Here is a 16,325-nt window from a genome sequence, read left to right on the forward strand (position 1 = left end):
AATGCTTGCCAGCGCTCCCCCTCTTATCAGATAGGGAGGCAGCCCTAGGTAGGAGCTTGTTGTATCTCACAGCTCTACCAGCAAATAAACACATCAGAAACTGAGCTGATATTTTTGTACGCTTCTGAGTTGTTCATTTTCATGCTAGTTTTGGGCTACTCCCTATTACTTCTTGTGCAACATGTTCTGTCATGGAAAAAATGATCTGTTTGCAATTGAAAGTGGTGCTGATATAATGCATTGCTCTAAGAAAAACAACAACCAAAAAAACATAGATCAGAAAGGCTATTTTAGTTATTTATCCCAGCCAGCACTTGATTCAGCCCAGGACAGACAGAGGGGCCCAGTACATCCCAAGCCTGCTGCATCTCAGGGCATGCTGCAGAGCAGCTGGGGCACGGTGACTGACAGCTGCATCACCCTCAGGACCCCACTGCATAAGAGCAGCTTTATTGCTCAGAGAAAGAATGTCACAAAGGGAGCACAGTCAGTGACAGCTGATGCACCTGTTCTGCTCTCTCCTCAGCACACTGCTTACGCTGCAGCCTTGCAGGCTCTGATCTCCTTACCCTGCAGGAGAACCTTCTGCCACTGAGGCAGATCCTGCTGGGAGCACTAGGAGAAGTCTTAGCTGTGAGATCTCTGCCCCTGCAGCAAGGACTGTGCAGAAATCTACCTAACTTCTTACCTATTTGGGAAGGTCCCTGGCATGCTGGGGTGGTGCTGGTAGAGCATGTGAGCAGGGCTGCCAGGCAGAAGCTGAAGAATAGGAAAACAATAGAGATATCATTTTTACTCCCCTTAAGTTCCTGGATCATGTCAGCTCCTTGCTCAGACAATTCTTCAAACGGCCACTTGAAAGGTCCAATTCCTGTTCATTTATACAAGAAATTTTAACTTCTGTGCTCCTGATTAGGATGAGATTAAGCAAATTCTTAGCCTTTGCTCCAGATAAGAGAAAATACTAGCTGTACCTACTCCAAGAGACTGTATTTCTACAGATCCTCCAAATGACTAAAATACTTCTCACTGAAATGCTGAGAACAACAGGCATTCCATGTGTGAAATAAATGGACATAAACCATTAAGGAACAGATCCCTTCACTACATCTTTCCTCTTCAAGCACCACAGATATGCCAATTATCAGCAAAGCCTCGAACTCTAAATCCTTAATGAAGAAATGAAAAGCTGTAGGACAAGCACTGGGGTGACGCATTGTCAAGTAAAGAAGCAAAATCTATCTTGGGACTCATTATAGCAGACAGTTCAGGAATGTGCAAGCCAAATGATTTTGGAGCACAACTTCACTGTTGAAAAGGCCAGTGTCTATATTAAGCATGCTTAATATTGGACAGACTTCAAAACACCTGGAATATCTGCAAATGAAGGATGAAGCATCTGGCATGACAGTACTTAGAACCACTAAAAGGCAGCTATATCAGCAGAGTTTGAATTTGAGCAAGGGAGATGGAGCACCTTTACCACTGCTGAAGCCCAGCTGGTGGCTCTGAGACTGACGTCCTCACCTGCTGCCCCACAGCTCTCAGGTGAGCTTCTTTTTCTGCAATTGCCACAGCCACTTCTCCTGGCAGCCCTTTCCCTGCTGCAGCTTGCTCCCCATGCACCTGCCTGTATTAAAGAGGATGGTGAGGCCCAGCTGACTGCAACTCTTCCCTTGAGGACTGCTAGAAGATTAAAATAGATTTCCGTCTTCTTTTCTAATGTGATCATTTAAGTTAATGACCCCTTGAATTAATGGGAAAGAACTTTAGGAAGGGCAAAAACATAAACCAGCACTTGAAGAGTACTTAATGTTTTTTATTTAATGGGAGCAAAATTTGATTTTTAAAAGTGCAAGTCTGCTCTGAAACACGACTGTAAAATCACCTAACGAATGCAGCAGATCTGTTTACTGTTTATTTTGAGTCATGACAATGTTTTCTTTACTGTAAGAAGCCTCTGCAGACAGCTCGTGTAGACAGCTTGAATTTGATTCCTTGAACACTGGATCTGCCCTTCGGTGTAACAGCTTCTCCAAGATACATCACAGACTTGTAGACTAAATAAAATGCTATTTCAAAAACCAGTATTTTCTCCTTGATTTGAGTAGACAAACATTTTACAGCCTGCACAGAAGTGCACCACAGAACACAGCTTTTAAATGGATTGCTGACTCTTCTACCTTGTTATTTACACACTCAATTCTAAACACATCAGGAAAACAGTTCCAAAGTTTCTGCAGTAAAATCTCATCTGTTAATCTGGTTTCTCCAGCACCCCCTTTATCTATCCACTAAGCAGGGGACAATTCTGAGCAAGTGGTAGAGAAAAAAACGTTGCTAACAGGAGCATTTCCCCTTGGAAAGGGCAATTTGCAAAGCAGTAACCCAGCTTCTGCTACTTAAATTACAAGTATTGAGTATCTAGTTATGTAAGGATGTTTCACAGTACCTCTGATTCACAGAACCCTCTGCTCCTTTGAATTCCTCTGCTCCTTTGGATTCCAAGCAATGAAACTTGAAAGGAACAAATGTAGGGAACCTGGAAGATGTCACTAAGTGGGACCAAAATTTGGTTCTTAAGAGTAAAAAGAAAAATTCTCCCAAATTTTAATTAATGTATTTATTTTAAGATTATATGATGATGTCTGATCACCAGCACTGAACCACAGCAGTCCAGTCATAAAATGCTGTTGTGATATAATAGAGCAGAAAATTAATAATAATAAAAATAACTGCACATGTGTGGAGAATTCCTTTGTGTACTTGCTCTGAAAGTGATCAAAAAGTACAGGCAGGGCTGAAATCCTACAGAGGGTACCAGGGCAGTTCTAATGATACGAGGTTCTGGTGTCCAGCTCATCAGGAAGGTGATGTTGTTACCAGCACAGCAATGCTTAAATTGATGGTAAAACAGCACTTCATAGATAGGAAGGGAGCACTGCTCACTGTAGCACTTAGGAGAGCCTTAAGAAATTCCTCGTTACACTCCAAACTGAGCTTGCCATTGCCTACTCTGTGAATGAGGAGTACAGCTGCCGCAGACGGGCAGTGCAGACTCCAGGTCTTTGGGCAGATGAAAACTTCCTATTTAAAGCATTATACTAAAAGATGAAAGGAGGAAGGGAAGTCTGTGTAACAAAATTAACTCCTACTTACAAAAAGAGAGAAACTGCCCATTAGAGAATATAATTTTTCTGACAACAAACAGCAGCACAATGCCACTGCAATGCACATAGAGAACGGAAAAAGAGATGCAATGTGGGGTTTTTAACAAAAGAAGGAATAAATATCTGCAATATAAAAAAGTTGCACTGAAAGAAAAGATTTTGCCCTAACAACTAACACTGCTGCATTTATATTTTCTTATAACTTTAGAAAAGTATCTGTTTCTGCTCCTAACTGGACCTTACCATTTTGCTCTTTGCAAAGTAACTTATGGAACAAAACCATTTTGCTTCACCCAGCTTTGATTTTTCAGCATGACTACGAGCCAGTGCTGAAGAGCACGGAATTCACTCTCGTGGCAAGCAGCAATGCTCAGCTGTGCACAGACTGCACCTACGCTGCTGCCACCAGTAAGAGTCACGATGCTCACAAGGAGCAGTCTGTTTTAGCAAGAAGGCCAGGCAGCTGTTGCTGTGAAGTTTTGACAACTGCAAACAGAAGTGGAAAAGGAATGCAAATACTTGCTTAAAATAGACAACTGCTTTTTAGTTTACCTCTCTGGTACATACAAATTCAATGTTTTATCGCCTTTTGCTACTTTTTTTTTTTTTTTTTCTTCTTTTTCTTCTTACACTGTTCCTTTTCTAAACTGAGGCAATAAGTGCTTCCCATTTCTCTATTTCCCTAATGGCCAAAGACTATTGGATTTTCAACAGAACAGATTTCTATTAAATGCTCACCACTTTTCCTGTGTGAATAGAAACACATTTACAGCCTTATTAACATTCGCATTGTCTAAAAAAAAACCATCTCAAACCCAAAATTGATTTGAGGTTGAAAGAAGCCCGGGCAATTATTTGCAATCAACACCACTTTACCATCTTCTGATATATTGACTTTTCACAAGTCTGGAAATCTGAAGTGCTTCCACAAGCTATAGTCCTCTATCAGCAATAGCACTTAAGCCACATGAAAGCCATAGAAGTCCCAGCCTTATAATCCTAAACATTTTTCCTTGCACTCTGTTATACAATAATATTTCAACAAATATGCTCAAGGGTTCAATCACTTTTTGTTTTTTCAATTTTGATCTTGAAACAATTTTGTTTTGAAATATTTTATACTGCTCTAAAAAAGGCTTAACCATAATAACTGAGGACTGCCATACAACAACTACCTGAACAAATACCTCACATTAACAGTGGAAATAATTCAAGTGAAGTAAACAGAATTATTCCTACAAGTAATGATAAGCAGTCATCAAAGCCTTTATTTTCAGTATTTTATAGCTGGAATAAACCACTCTAAAAGTCAGTCAGCTTGTACTGGGCTTTGAGTTCCAACCCTTCTCCCAAGCAGTATGATTTAAGTACAAATTTGCTACAGCACAATTTCCATACACTTGTTCACATAAGTGGTCCAATCCAAGCCAAAATAACTGCTTCATATTATTAACTATTAAGCAAATAATTATCTCACCTGACTAGTTTTTAATCACTTTAAGATAGTATTTTTCCTCTCCTTTTTTCCTTAAAACAAACAAACAAACAAACAAAAACAAAGCAACTCCCCCACTGTTTGCTATACTTTGATTTGCTGTACTCCTAGCACTCATCGATTGCACAAAGAAAGACCACTCCCATAACCAGCAAGTAGTTTGGGTTACTGTTCTCTTCTCCGTTCAACTTATCTCACTTCACAGCACATCTAACGTTCTTGGCTCTGATTAGGCCGTTACTTTCCATTGAAAAAGTCATTTCCCCTTCAGGAAATAAGAAATCTCACTATGGCATGTGCCAGCACTCCACACAGAGAACTCTGATTTGCTGTGTGCTCCAACACATAGAACCAATCCAGCTCAGCCTGCTACATGCTCCCCATGAAACTGGCTTAAAAATGTGGAGATGCCTTAGGAATACTACGGAGAGTCAGTTTTGATATTTGTTCCTCAGGTCATCATACACTGAGAAGTTTAATTTGAGCAGTTTAAGATCACCATCACACTGGAAAGTGTTCAGCACAATGCCAAAACCTCAGACCTTTCACAGAAGCACTGCCTCTCAATCAAATGAGCAGACCAGGTAACACAGGATGGTGCGGGTTTTCATCTTCTTATATATCTCATGATGACTGCATCACAAAGAACAAAAGGGTTTATTGTATAGTGAGTTTTATACACCAGGGAAGGAGGGAGATCTTTGCATAAGGTGACCTTCTGTGCACACCAGCAGTGTTACTGAGTTTGGTCTGTCTGGACACCTGGAGGTGATTTTCTGAAAGAGGAAATGGACATCCTCCAGAGAACCTCCCATTGCACAGCAGTCAGTACTCACAACAGATACTGCTGGAAGCAGTTCAGAGAAGCTCCTCCATGTTCAGAACTCCCATTTCCCTGAGCTGTAGCTTCAGTATTCAGGGATCCAAGCATTTCAGAGCGTTCTGTGTGCCTGTGCTCACTCCCCTTCTTCCTGCACCTCGGACAGCTGCACCAAGGCTGGAAGCCAGCTGTTGTGTCATAGGTTGACCCACAAACTGGTGATGCTGTGATTTGAGTCTCATTCTTCAGAAGGACAGGGGGAGCTCCCTCCTATAGAAATGAGTGTGAGCATATTTGGGGCACTCATTTACTCATCCTTTGTACTTTCAGTATCTCTTCAGAACCCGCACTTGGGGTCCATCTTGCTGGTTGTACATAATCCAGTTATCTTCCACAGGCAACATGTTGCCATTGGTGTGAAACTTCAGCCAGCTGTAGCTTCACGTATTCAGTAACAAGAAACAACGTTCAGCATTCTTAAAACCTTTTATGTTTATGCCCTACAGCGTTACTGAGTGACCACTTCAGGGAGTCTGCTTGTTAGCCTCCCGGTATGAAGAATATTGCCAGAAGAATTCAGAAGCAAACCACACATATTTAAAACTTGGGGGGTCTGATACACGGTTACAAACTCACACAAGCAAGCCATACTTCGCACAACTGCCCTGACATTCTGCATTAGATAAGGTAGCTATAGTTACAGCTTTTCCAAATGGATTTTTTTCCTGTTTAATATATATACAAAAATCCAACAGCAGCCCCTGCCATGTCCCACCCCCTTGTGAAGGCTGAGTCTGAGTACGCACAACTGCTCTTCCTCCCTTTACTCAGTTTAAAAGTAATTTAACTGCCCTAACTCTTTATCTGTTGAATAAGAGCAATAGGACTTTCCTCCTGCTCTTTGTCTCTCAGTCACACAAGTACATGCGTAAATGTTCACATTATTGTAAACGTTCATATACACTATGCTATGCTTTTAATGGATTGTTTTCCATCTCATCATTTTCATTCTATGAGCAGTAAAGATATTGTTGTATCTGACGTCACTGCTTTAATTTAGAGCTCCTCAGTGCATGATCAGTTCTATTTCAGGTTGCTGTAAAGTTTATTTAATTTGAGAAGTATACTAAGTAGGGTAACATACTTGCACATGTCAAAGCCTGTTTCATTCCAGTATTAAAATCTTACTCTGATTTCCTGAAGGTTTAAAGCTTATTTTTAAATCTGCATGCTCACTGCAAATTTGCCACAAAATGCTTTTCATCTGCACCCTAAAAATACAAGGGAAAATTGATGAAGAATAAAGTTCTAAATGCAGTGGGAGAATGCACAGCCTTCATTTTTGGAGGCTAACAGGGAGCATGAATAGATACCATCACAGAACCTCTGAAGGGGCATTAAATGGTCATGCTGTCCATTCCCCGCTCAAAGATGGAGTTAAAGTTTCCAATGACATTCTTGGGGATGTCTGGTTAACCTGCTCTTAAAGGACTGCAGTGATGGATTCTCACCAGGGAGGCTCCACAACTGACTCACACCGCACTTGTGTTAGGAAATTTTTTATGTGTAACCTAGACTGTCTTTGTTGTAGTTTAAGCCCCACTAACTTACATCCGAACTTCTGTGAACTTAGTATTAAATCCCTCTTGCAAAGGATTTTCACATATCATACTTGTTTTCATTCAAAAACTCCCTACTCTCAGCTACTGAAATTCCTGACTTCTCCCAGCTCTGGTATAAGTTCTGTCTTCAAGATGTCTGGTCATACCAATTACTTCCTTCTAGAAGTGCAGCAGCCCAAACATGAAAATTGTTCTGGATAATGCTTTCCAGAACAGAATATAGTGAAAATACCAACTGAACGCTTCTTCAGACATTTTAATGTGTTTTTTTCCCCTCTTTTTTTTTTTTTTTTTCTTTTTTTTTTTCCCCCCAGCAGCAGTTCTGGACTGCAGACAAGCAGCATGCCCCTGCAGAGCCCCATTAGATACATTATTCTGACTGATTCAGTGAAAATTGTTCATAGAAAAGAGTTTCCAGCTGCTCCGTTTTCATCATGATCACAGGACCATTTCCTGTATGCCTCTGTCCTATATGACTCAAATCTATAACTAATTTAAAATTTAGACATGGTGGTCTTTTACTGCAGTTCTTGTCCTCTTTCTATACTTGAGGCAGCATCATTAGAATCTTCCATCTGAGAAATTCCTAGTCTGCCTTTGTTTTTCTTTACTTGAGGTTCTTCTGAGATTGCACACTGCAAATGTCCGAGTTTAATAAAACTTTTGCACTTGAAGTCCCTTAGTTTTCTCTTCTTCTCCCTTCTCCTAGGTTAATTCTCCATACATTAATAACTTTGCCACTTCGTGGTCACTGAAGCTGTCTTCTGCATTTACACCGCAGCCAGGTTACAGTCAAATCTAAACAGTTTCCTCTTAAGTTGTTTTTATGTTTCAAAAACCTGTAGGAGAATTTGTACTACTGGGATCAAGTCCTATGCCCTGGACAAAACAGTCTCATCTTGATCTTCTTGAGAGAGCACAATGCATAAAATTAGTTCCACCGCAGATTTCAGAATGCTTTTAAGCACTTATTTAAGGGGGAGAACCTGTGGCAGAAAAGCTTCAGTCAGTGTTGCCAACAGAGGTGCGCTGATTCGATTCTGCTGCCTTCCAGGCGCCCATCTTCACATTGCTATGGTGGGATTTAGTCATCTAATTTTCAGCATCACCAGTATAATTATGAACTTTTGCACTTGGAATCTCATTTGTTTTTTTTCTGGGAAGAGAAACAGATGGATTAGTACACACTGATTCAACTGATCTAGTTAGGATATCTCCTGTAAAGTTGGATGACTTGGAACATTCACAGCTAGATCAGGTCGCTCAAAGCCTGATCCAGCCTCACCTTGAAAGTCTCCAGGGACATGGTATCCACCACATATCTGGGCAACCTGTTCCAGTGCCTCATCACCCTCACTGTAAAAGACTTTTTCCTTATATCCAACCTAAATCTACTTTGTTTAAGTTTGAAGCTATTTCCCCTAGTTCTGTCACCACAGACCCTTCTAAAGAGTCTGTCCCCTCCTTTCCTGTAGCACTCCTTTAGATACTAAAAGGCTGCTCTCAGGTCACATCACAGCTTTCTCTTCTCCAGGACGAACAGCCCCAGCTCTCTCAGCCCGTCCTCATAGGAGAGGTGTTCTATTCCATGGATCACTTCTGTGGCCCTTGTCTGGATGCGCTCCAACAGGTCTGTCTCAATTTACCAGCAACTTCCCTGAAGCATCACCCTGAGCATCTTTCTTAGCAAACAGAAGACAGGCGGAGAGAGACAGAAGATACCGAATGTGAAGAGCCTTTTGCTCCAGAGGTGCTTTTCCTGAACTGCCCCCTCAAGCCCAAAGGAAGGAAATTGGTCCCATATTTGTTTTCCAAAAGCATGTCTTTTAGGCTCTCAGGGCTTTCAGATTAGTACTACTTGAAGCCAGGTTTTATAGATGTCTTATAACTTGCACGAGCCTTTCTCACACACACTAGGAAAAACACATTCCCGTTAAAGTATCAGTACAAAAGAGAAAAGATTCTTCCTTCTTTCTTTTTTTAAACTCTGCCAGTTGCCTGCATGACAAATAAACCTCCTTGTTTTTTGCTGCTTCTAATTTCATCTTTTCTGGTTGTTTTCTGCTTCCTCTTGATGGCACTGAGCAATCCTTGTCGTTCCTCTTTCTGCTGTAGCTCCATTTTAAAGACATGTAATAAGAGAGTATTTCAATCTTTAATTAAAATCCTCTTGGCACTCTGAATACAACTGCTACATTATTTGGAAAAAAAGAAATTATAATAAATAAATAAAAAGGAAAGCAGCCCAGCTCTATTTACACAATGCAGGCCTGCAGAAGTGCTTCAATATCCTCTGGAAACAAAAACAACACAACAACCTCCAAAGCAATCAGTGGAACATTTGTTTTTCACCTTGTTTCTTTCATATTCATAAAATACGAAAAGTATGAAAGATCCTCCCTTCTAAGTTTAATCTCCTTGCTGAGTATTACTTCACCAGACATGCTTTTCATTTTAAATTATCCATACAGTTATTGATACATTAATTATCACAATAATGTTTTTATGGAGTCCTTTCTCGTACACAATTTCTGCTTATCAGAATTCAGTTTCTGCACTGAAAGTGTGAGATCTTGGAATACCTACCAACCTTCGTCATCTCAGAAGCTAATCACTTTTAAAGCATGCCAAAAGAGAAGAAAACATCAGACATGGCATTCAGTTTCTTGCATTCCACATTTCCAACATCATGTGGAACTATGATCAAGTCAGACACTGCAGGATGCACTGGATTCAAAGGGAGAGTGGATGTCATACTAACTGAAGTAGTCACGACCTGCTCTGACATTTCCATCCTTCAGGAAGCTCTACAACTAAGGAAAGCAGGAGAACCACTGGTTCTTGTTGGATATATATATACATACATACATATATATACATATATATATACACACACACATATATACACACACACACACACACACACATATATATATATATACACACACATATATATACACATATATAAAGCTGAAGGAGAACCCGAGCAGCCCAGTGCAATCTTTAGGACTTCTGCTGACAAGTACAGCAAGATGACAAGAAGCACTTTAGACCCAGGAAATGATTCAGAAGCTCAGTGGCTCCATGAGCACAATCTGGTCACTGCAGGCTGCTGGGAGAAGATCAGCACCTGAGAATGCCTGAAACAGCCCCCATCTGAACAAGGAGATACTCACAGGAGTCTCCATCACTGGGAGCAATCCTGGTGAAACACATCTTGGAGTCAGTAAAGGAGCCATGAAACTGAAAGTTATGTGCTCAACGTCCTCCACCAAATGCAGGTGAACAGGCGTGCAGGCCGTGTCCTCAGCAAATATAGTTAGGAGAGGGGACAGAGCAGGGAACTGAAACCCAAACTTCTACTCTCAGGGCAGAATTTTATACACACGCTTTTATATAAAAGCTGTGTGCCCCCATTTCTAAGGAAAAAGAGGGACCTCTTTAAAAGGAAATGTGCAAGGGCTTTCATTCAGGTCAGGGTTCAGGATCAGGACCAGGACCTTCTGAAGTTCATAAGTAGGAACTAACATTCAGAGATGAGAGCCACAGGACAAAATGAAGGTGACACTTCTAATGAATGTGGGGCACAAATACAAGCATGACTAAAAGCACTGACTTCTATTGCTTGTCTCTGAACAGTAGGACATGCTGCACATGCACAATGTTGTTAAAGTGCTGACTCAGCATGAAGAAAACTCCAGAATCCACCATAAGAAAAATCCAGAACATGAATGAATCTATGAAAAGGAAAGCACAACTCCTGTGAGCTTTCATTGTCCCACCTGGGATTACTTGGTCTCAGTTACGGCTCACTGGCTAAAGCAGGTCACTGTTTTGAATCATTAGAACTGTTTGCAGCATAAACAGTATTGAAAGAAGGAAAGCGTTATCTAGAAGAACAATGTACCTCGAGTTGCACAAGTTCAAGTAGTTTTGGCATGCAGATCGGGTTTGGTTGGTAACGGCACGTCCCTTGGTCTCTGTGTCACCAGGCCCTTGGCCACCAGTGGCGCACACAAGGCAGCTGCCACTCTTTGGCTTACTGCACAGATGGTACAGAGAGAGTAACCTGAAGGCTGCAGGCTGTAGCCTAACACAACCCTGGTGTTCTGCTAGACAGTATTCCTTCTCCTTCTTTTCATTTTTGTATGTAACGTCCCTCAATAGCAGGTGTTTCCCACAAGCAAATCTCACCCCCTGGGCCACAAGTAACACATCAGAGGACAAATCTCCACTTACCCTGCACCAAGACTGCATGTCTCCAGAACAACATGCTGCGGCTTCTTGCAGAGAGGAAGGATTCTAATTTTAACTTTTTTTTTTTTCTCCAGAAAATGCAACTCAGTTCATGAAAATGCTAGAACTTCCTCCTTTGCCTCACTGCTCACTCAGAAGCAATGGGCACAAACTGAATATCCTCTTTTGCTGTGAGGGTGGTCAAACACAACGCATACACCATACACCACACACCAGTTTGACCAGTTACTCTCTTTAGGCCATCCCTTTACCATGACATTCAAGATATATTTTTTGTCTTTTAGAGTTAAAATAAACAGCTTTTTATCAATCCTGTGATACCGGCTGAGATGGGGACAGGGTTCTTCCTTAGAAAAAGAAACAAATTCCTTTTGATTTTGTTATTTACAGAAAGACAGTTGTACATGAGATAAGGAGACATTAATGATAAGTTCTTCCCTTGATACAACTGAAGTTAATAACTGTTTTGGTGTTTTTTTAGCATTTCAGAAAGCAGAGGAGGACATGCTGCAAATACCCCATGCTGCCAGCCCTAGGTATCAGTCAGGGGTAGCAGCATCCACCTATTTCAAGTGGAATTGAGGATGTCAAGGTGCCAACCATGAATGAGAAGCAATGATCCAACATTCAAGCACCTCCCTGCCTTCTGGAGCCACTACTGTCCCAAGTCACCACAGAGGTCCTAAGATAACCAAGTGCCTGCTGATGGCTATGATCTTACAGTCCAAAACTGCTGAGCACCTGAAGCCTACCAACTGCTGTACCCTTCAGTATAGAAGTGGCATTCACTGAAGTGCAAACCGAGATTCAGATTTTGTTATACTTCCTAGCCTAAGGAAGATTTTCTTTAGTCTATGCAACATGAAACAACTTCATTTGAGAATACTGAGAGCCTCTTAAAATTCTTGCCCAGATTGGTGGTTAGGGCATTCTGCTGAGACACAGAGATGCTGCTTCAAGACCCTGCTAAGAAAGAAACTGCTTTGATCTCTCAGACATTACTACCTCCTGATTTCTAAGCAAAAAGGGGCAGTACATTATCACAGGACCATAGGACAGCTTGGGCTGGAAGGTACCTTAAGGATCATCCAGTTCCAATTTCCCCGCCATGGGTAGGGCTGCGACCCACTCAATGAGGATGCCCAGGGTCCCATCCAACTTGGTCTTATTATATGGAAAGTGGAACACATCTAACCTGGAAAACAAAGTGGGTTTATGGAATAGCCTGCAACACACGTGGCCCTGCATGGAGCCAGGCGCTGGACTCAATGATCTTTGTAGGTCTCTTCCAATTCAGGATATTTTACGATTCGTTTACTCCGCACACATGGGCTCCTCCCAACAGGTAGCTGCCCTCACTGATGGAAAGGCTTTGCCTCTATCTTTTTCAGGATCTGTCCAGTGCAGATCATCTCCTAGTTGGGCAAGTGCTGGTGGCTGCCTTCTTAAACTTCTAATCTTTCCATTATATGGATAATCCAAGTGCTCAGTGCAGGATCACATTAAGCAGAAGACACATCAAAGTGAGGAGTTACAGGCTGAGTAAAACCTTCTACAGAACAAACTTCAAATAACTTCACTGAAACAAACATCATGTTTTATTAGTACAGCTCTGCTTAGTTTTGTATTTTCTCAACAAATGAATATAGGTCAGTTATATTTAGTTTCAAACTCCTGACTCAATGCAGTGATATCAAAAGCTGATACCTAGGTGAGAAATATTTTGTGTGAGACTTAATAAAAGACAGTATCATCCTCTTAGATATTACAAACCTCTTTTCTTTCCTCTCAGGGACAAAACCCCACAATGATAAATCTTGCCAGTTCTGTTTCAAGTAAGCAGTTGATGCTATAGGTAATGCCTCAGTGATGCTTCAGCAGTATACCAAAGTGGTTGGATTTTCCTTACTCACTGCAAAAGAAATGCATTTACAGCACAGTAGTAAACTAATTTTCACCAGTTGTATGAGAAAAAATAATATAGAATTTACAGAAGAAATAAAAGATGGCTGCTTTTGCAACAATTTACCTGCTCAAATAAAATCTCTGATACTGGTAAATAGTACAAACACAGGAAGATAAAAGGAATGTACTATAACAGCACTGATTCCTGAAAAAGGGTTTTCAGCTGGAAGCTGTATGTTACTTAGCTGTAGAAATGGCTGTAGCCACCAGAAGAACAGACTGAAAAACACAAGAAAGAATCCTCTCAGTTTCCTCCACCTACCAAGGTCCCAGATGGATTCATACACCGATTTTGAGGCACTGTAATAGGGCATGAAAGAAGATGTGGGCCTTCAGAAGGGGACAAGAAGAGAGCCATGCTGTTGATCAGAGACACGTAAAACACAGCCTTGCATTAGGACCAGCCACAATACAGTAAAGAAAAACAAATATGTGCTTGCAGAGCAGGCAGGAGAGAGCTCCTGTGTGGTGCAGCCTTAGGGAAGTGATAACATCACCGGTGTCCTGTAAGCACCCAGAGAGTCCTGTCCGTTACAGGCTAAGTGCTGGAACACACAGCCAGCCTCACAGAACAGCCACACTTCTAAGAAGGTTAAGGAAGAGTGATGCCAATGATAAGACTGAAAATGCATAAGATTGATAGCACTGACAGGATTAAGAAGGAATGATGAAACTGATAAAACTGGGAAAACAACACCACTGATGAGACTGAGAGCAAAGCCAGGCCAAAAGAAGACACGGAGAGGTAAACCTTCAGAGTACTGACCATATACGATCTGAAGGAAAATGGTTCTCTGTGATATCATCTGCAGAAACACAGTGCTAAATTGTAGGCAATGGGAATCAGAGGAATTACTAGGAAGTGTGAGTGGCTAAGTGGTGCTTGTCCTTGAAGTAATTACAGCTAATGAGACCACAGAGACTCTGCTCCCCTTAGCAATCTTTGTATGCAAGAAAAAATAAATATTAACACTCAGAAGAACTGGCACCAAGTATTACAGGTGAGAATTAACTGCATCGCTGCAAAGTGGTTTTACAGTACTGTGGTTCTCTGGATTGGGAAAAGGGTCACACGGCTACAGCCTTTGTGCATACACACACACATACACAAAAGCCATCCTCTGTGTTTAAAGAGAACAAGTCAAAAAACATGGGAAATCACTAAGTATGGTACATACTGGGAAGAAGTGTTTTTTCTTGTGAAGGTGGTTATGCACTGAGTGTGATTCTTTGTGGGATCTCCAACATTACAAGTTCTGGCTTCTTCAAACACCTGTGAGAGAGTAACTGCAGAGTGGATGCCTCCCCTAGGAATGGAGGTGAGCAGGGGAGATGTGCTCCCAGCTCTGTTCCCTGGGCTTCTATTGCAATAGCAAAGGTTAGGATCACCACCGTACTTCAGTCATACACCACACAAACCTTATGGGAGATGTCTCAGTGGCAAACACAGTTCTCAAGTACCGACTAAATACTGTAAGTCATTTTAAAGTAGTAGCTCAGCTGAACATGTAAGCACACTTCTGAGGTCATCCAGACGAAGGTGTAAGGACTCAGAGCACCCACACCTGATGCCCTGAGGTAACACAACGGCAGCCCGACTGCACCATTCACCACCAAATTACCTCCGGTTGTAAGGAACCCGGCACCGGGGAAGGCTGAGCAGAACCACGGGGCAGCACTCAGTGGCAACAGCCGGCCGGGCCAACGCTCGCCCACCCTACGCAGGGTGAGGCGTCTCACCTGCCGCCAGGAAGAATTGCTGCCATTCCTCCCAGCGCTTCTCACGTGGAGGGAAACCGATGCTAACTGGAAATACTACTAACAAGAGGCAGCGGCCCCACTGACCGCGGCGGTAACGGCGCGGACCGCTGTCCGCACGCAGCCCCTCTGCCGACAGCCCCCGGGTGATGCACTGCGTGCCGGCCCCTTCCACCACCGCCCGGCGGTCTTCCACATCTTCGCATTCCCCCCACAGCCCCCGGCGTCTCCCTACCGCCCCTCGGGACCCTTCGGCCCGACCCCGCTCGGTTCGCTCGCAGAGGAGCGCGCGGCACACGCACCCGTTGGCTGACACGAGCCCGGCGCTGCGTTCCGAGGAGGGGCGGCCGCCCGCCCCGTCCGACCCGGATCCCCCACGCGGCGGGGAGAGGCCGCGCACCGGCCGCAGCGCGTTCCGGCACTCACCGATGGTGGAAACGACGGTGCCCACGAAGTAGAAAGCGCCGGTGAAGTCCCAGCGGGGCCGGATGTCATCGACGCGGATGCCGGCCACGCTCGCCTCCTCGTACTCGCGGAGGAAGTCGCGGAGCTCGGCGCGGCTGAGGTTGTGGCGGCGGGTGAAGTTCTGCAGCCGCTCCTCCCAGCGCTGCTTGGCCCGCCGCTCGCCGGGCAGCTCGATGGCCGAGAAGACGGCGGCGCCGCACAGCATGTACAGCGCGATCAGCACCGCCAGCAGCAGGAACCGCGCGTTGTCCGCGTTCAGTCGCCCCGCGCCCGAGCAGCAGCAGCCGCCGCCGCCGCACGCCATCCTCCGCCCCGCGGCACCGCGCCGCTACGTCGGGGCCCTCCCGCCGCCGGGCATCGCGGCGCCGCCCGCACCTCGCAGCCCCTCAGCGCCGTATGGGCCGCGGCGAGTTTCATATCCCCTTCGTTCCCCCGCCCCGAGCGCGTCGCAGAGGGGCGCAGGGACACCGCCAAGCGCCTCCTGCCCGCCCGCCGATGTCCGCCGGGGGGGTGCAGGGGCGCAGCGCTCGCCGTCCCGGTGCTTCGCGAGGCGCGTCTGAGGGAATCTCCCTTCGGCCGACGCCCACCCGCGCAGGGCCGGCACCTGTCGCGGCCTCCGGCCCGCAGGGGGGCGGCCTCCCCGCCCCGCCGTCGCGTGGCTTTGGGCGCGGGCAGCTGCGGTGAGTCCGCGGATGTGAGCGTGCCAGCGGATGTGAGCGTGCCAGCGGGCGCCGTGTGGGGCTGCTGCACCTCGGGGCTGCTGCGGGAACCCG

At 44.2% G+C, this 16,325-nt stretch overlaps 1 protein-coding gene across 1 annotated transcript in view; it reads right to left on the bottom strand.

The window, feature by feature from the left end:
• The window catches only part of KCNK13 (potassium two pore domain channel subfamily K member 13), a 47,816-nt gene extending 31,841 nt beyond the window's left edge, over positions 1-15,975 (bottom strand). Inside the window, exon 1 of the mRNA XM_072337158.1 lies at positions 15,514-15,975. Coding sequence (XP_072193259.1) covers positions 15,514-15,856 — 343 coding nt within the window. The 5' untranslated portion in view covers positions 15,857-15,975. The remainder of the gene's footprint in view (positions 1-15,513) is intronic.
• Positions 15,976-16,325: the final 350 nt, after the last annotated feature.

This window comes from Excalfactoria chinensis, chromosome 5 (genome assembly GCF_039878825.1).
Source record: "Excalfactoria chinensis isolate bCotChi1 chromosome 5, bCotChi1.hap2, whole genome shotgun sequence".
Classification (NCBI taxonomy): Eukaryota; Metazoa; Chordata; class Aves; order Galliformes; family Phasianidae; genus Excalfactoria; species Excalfactoria chinensis.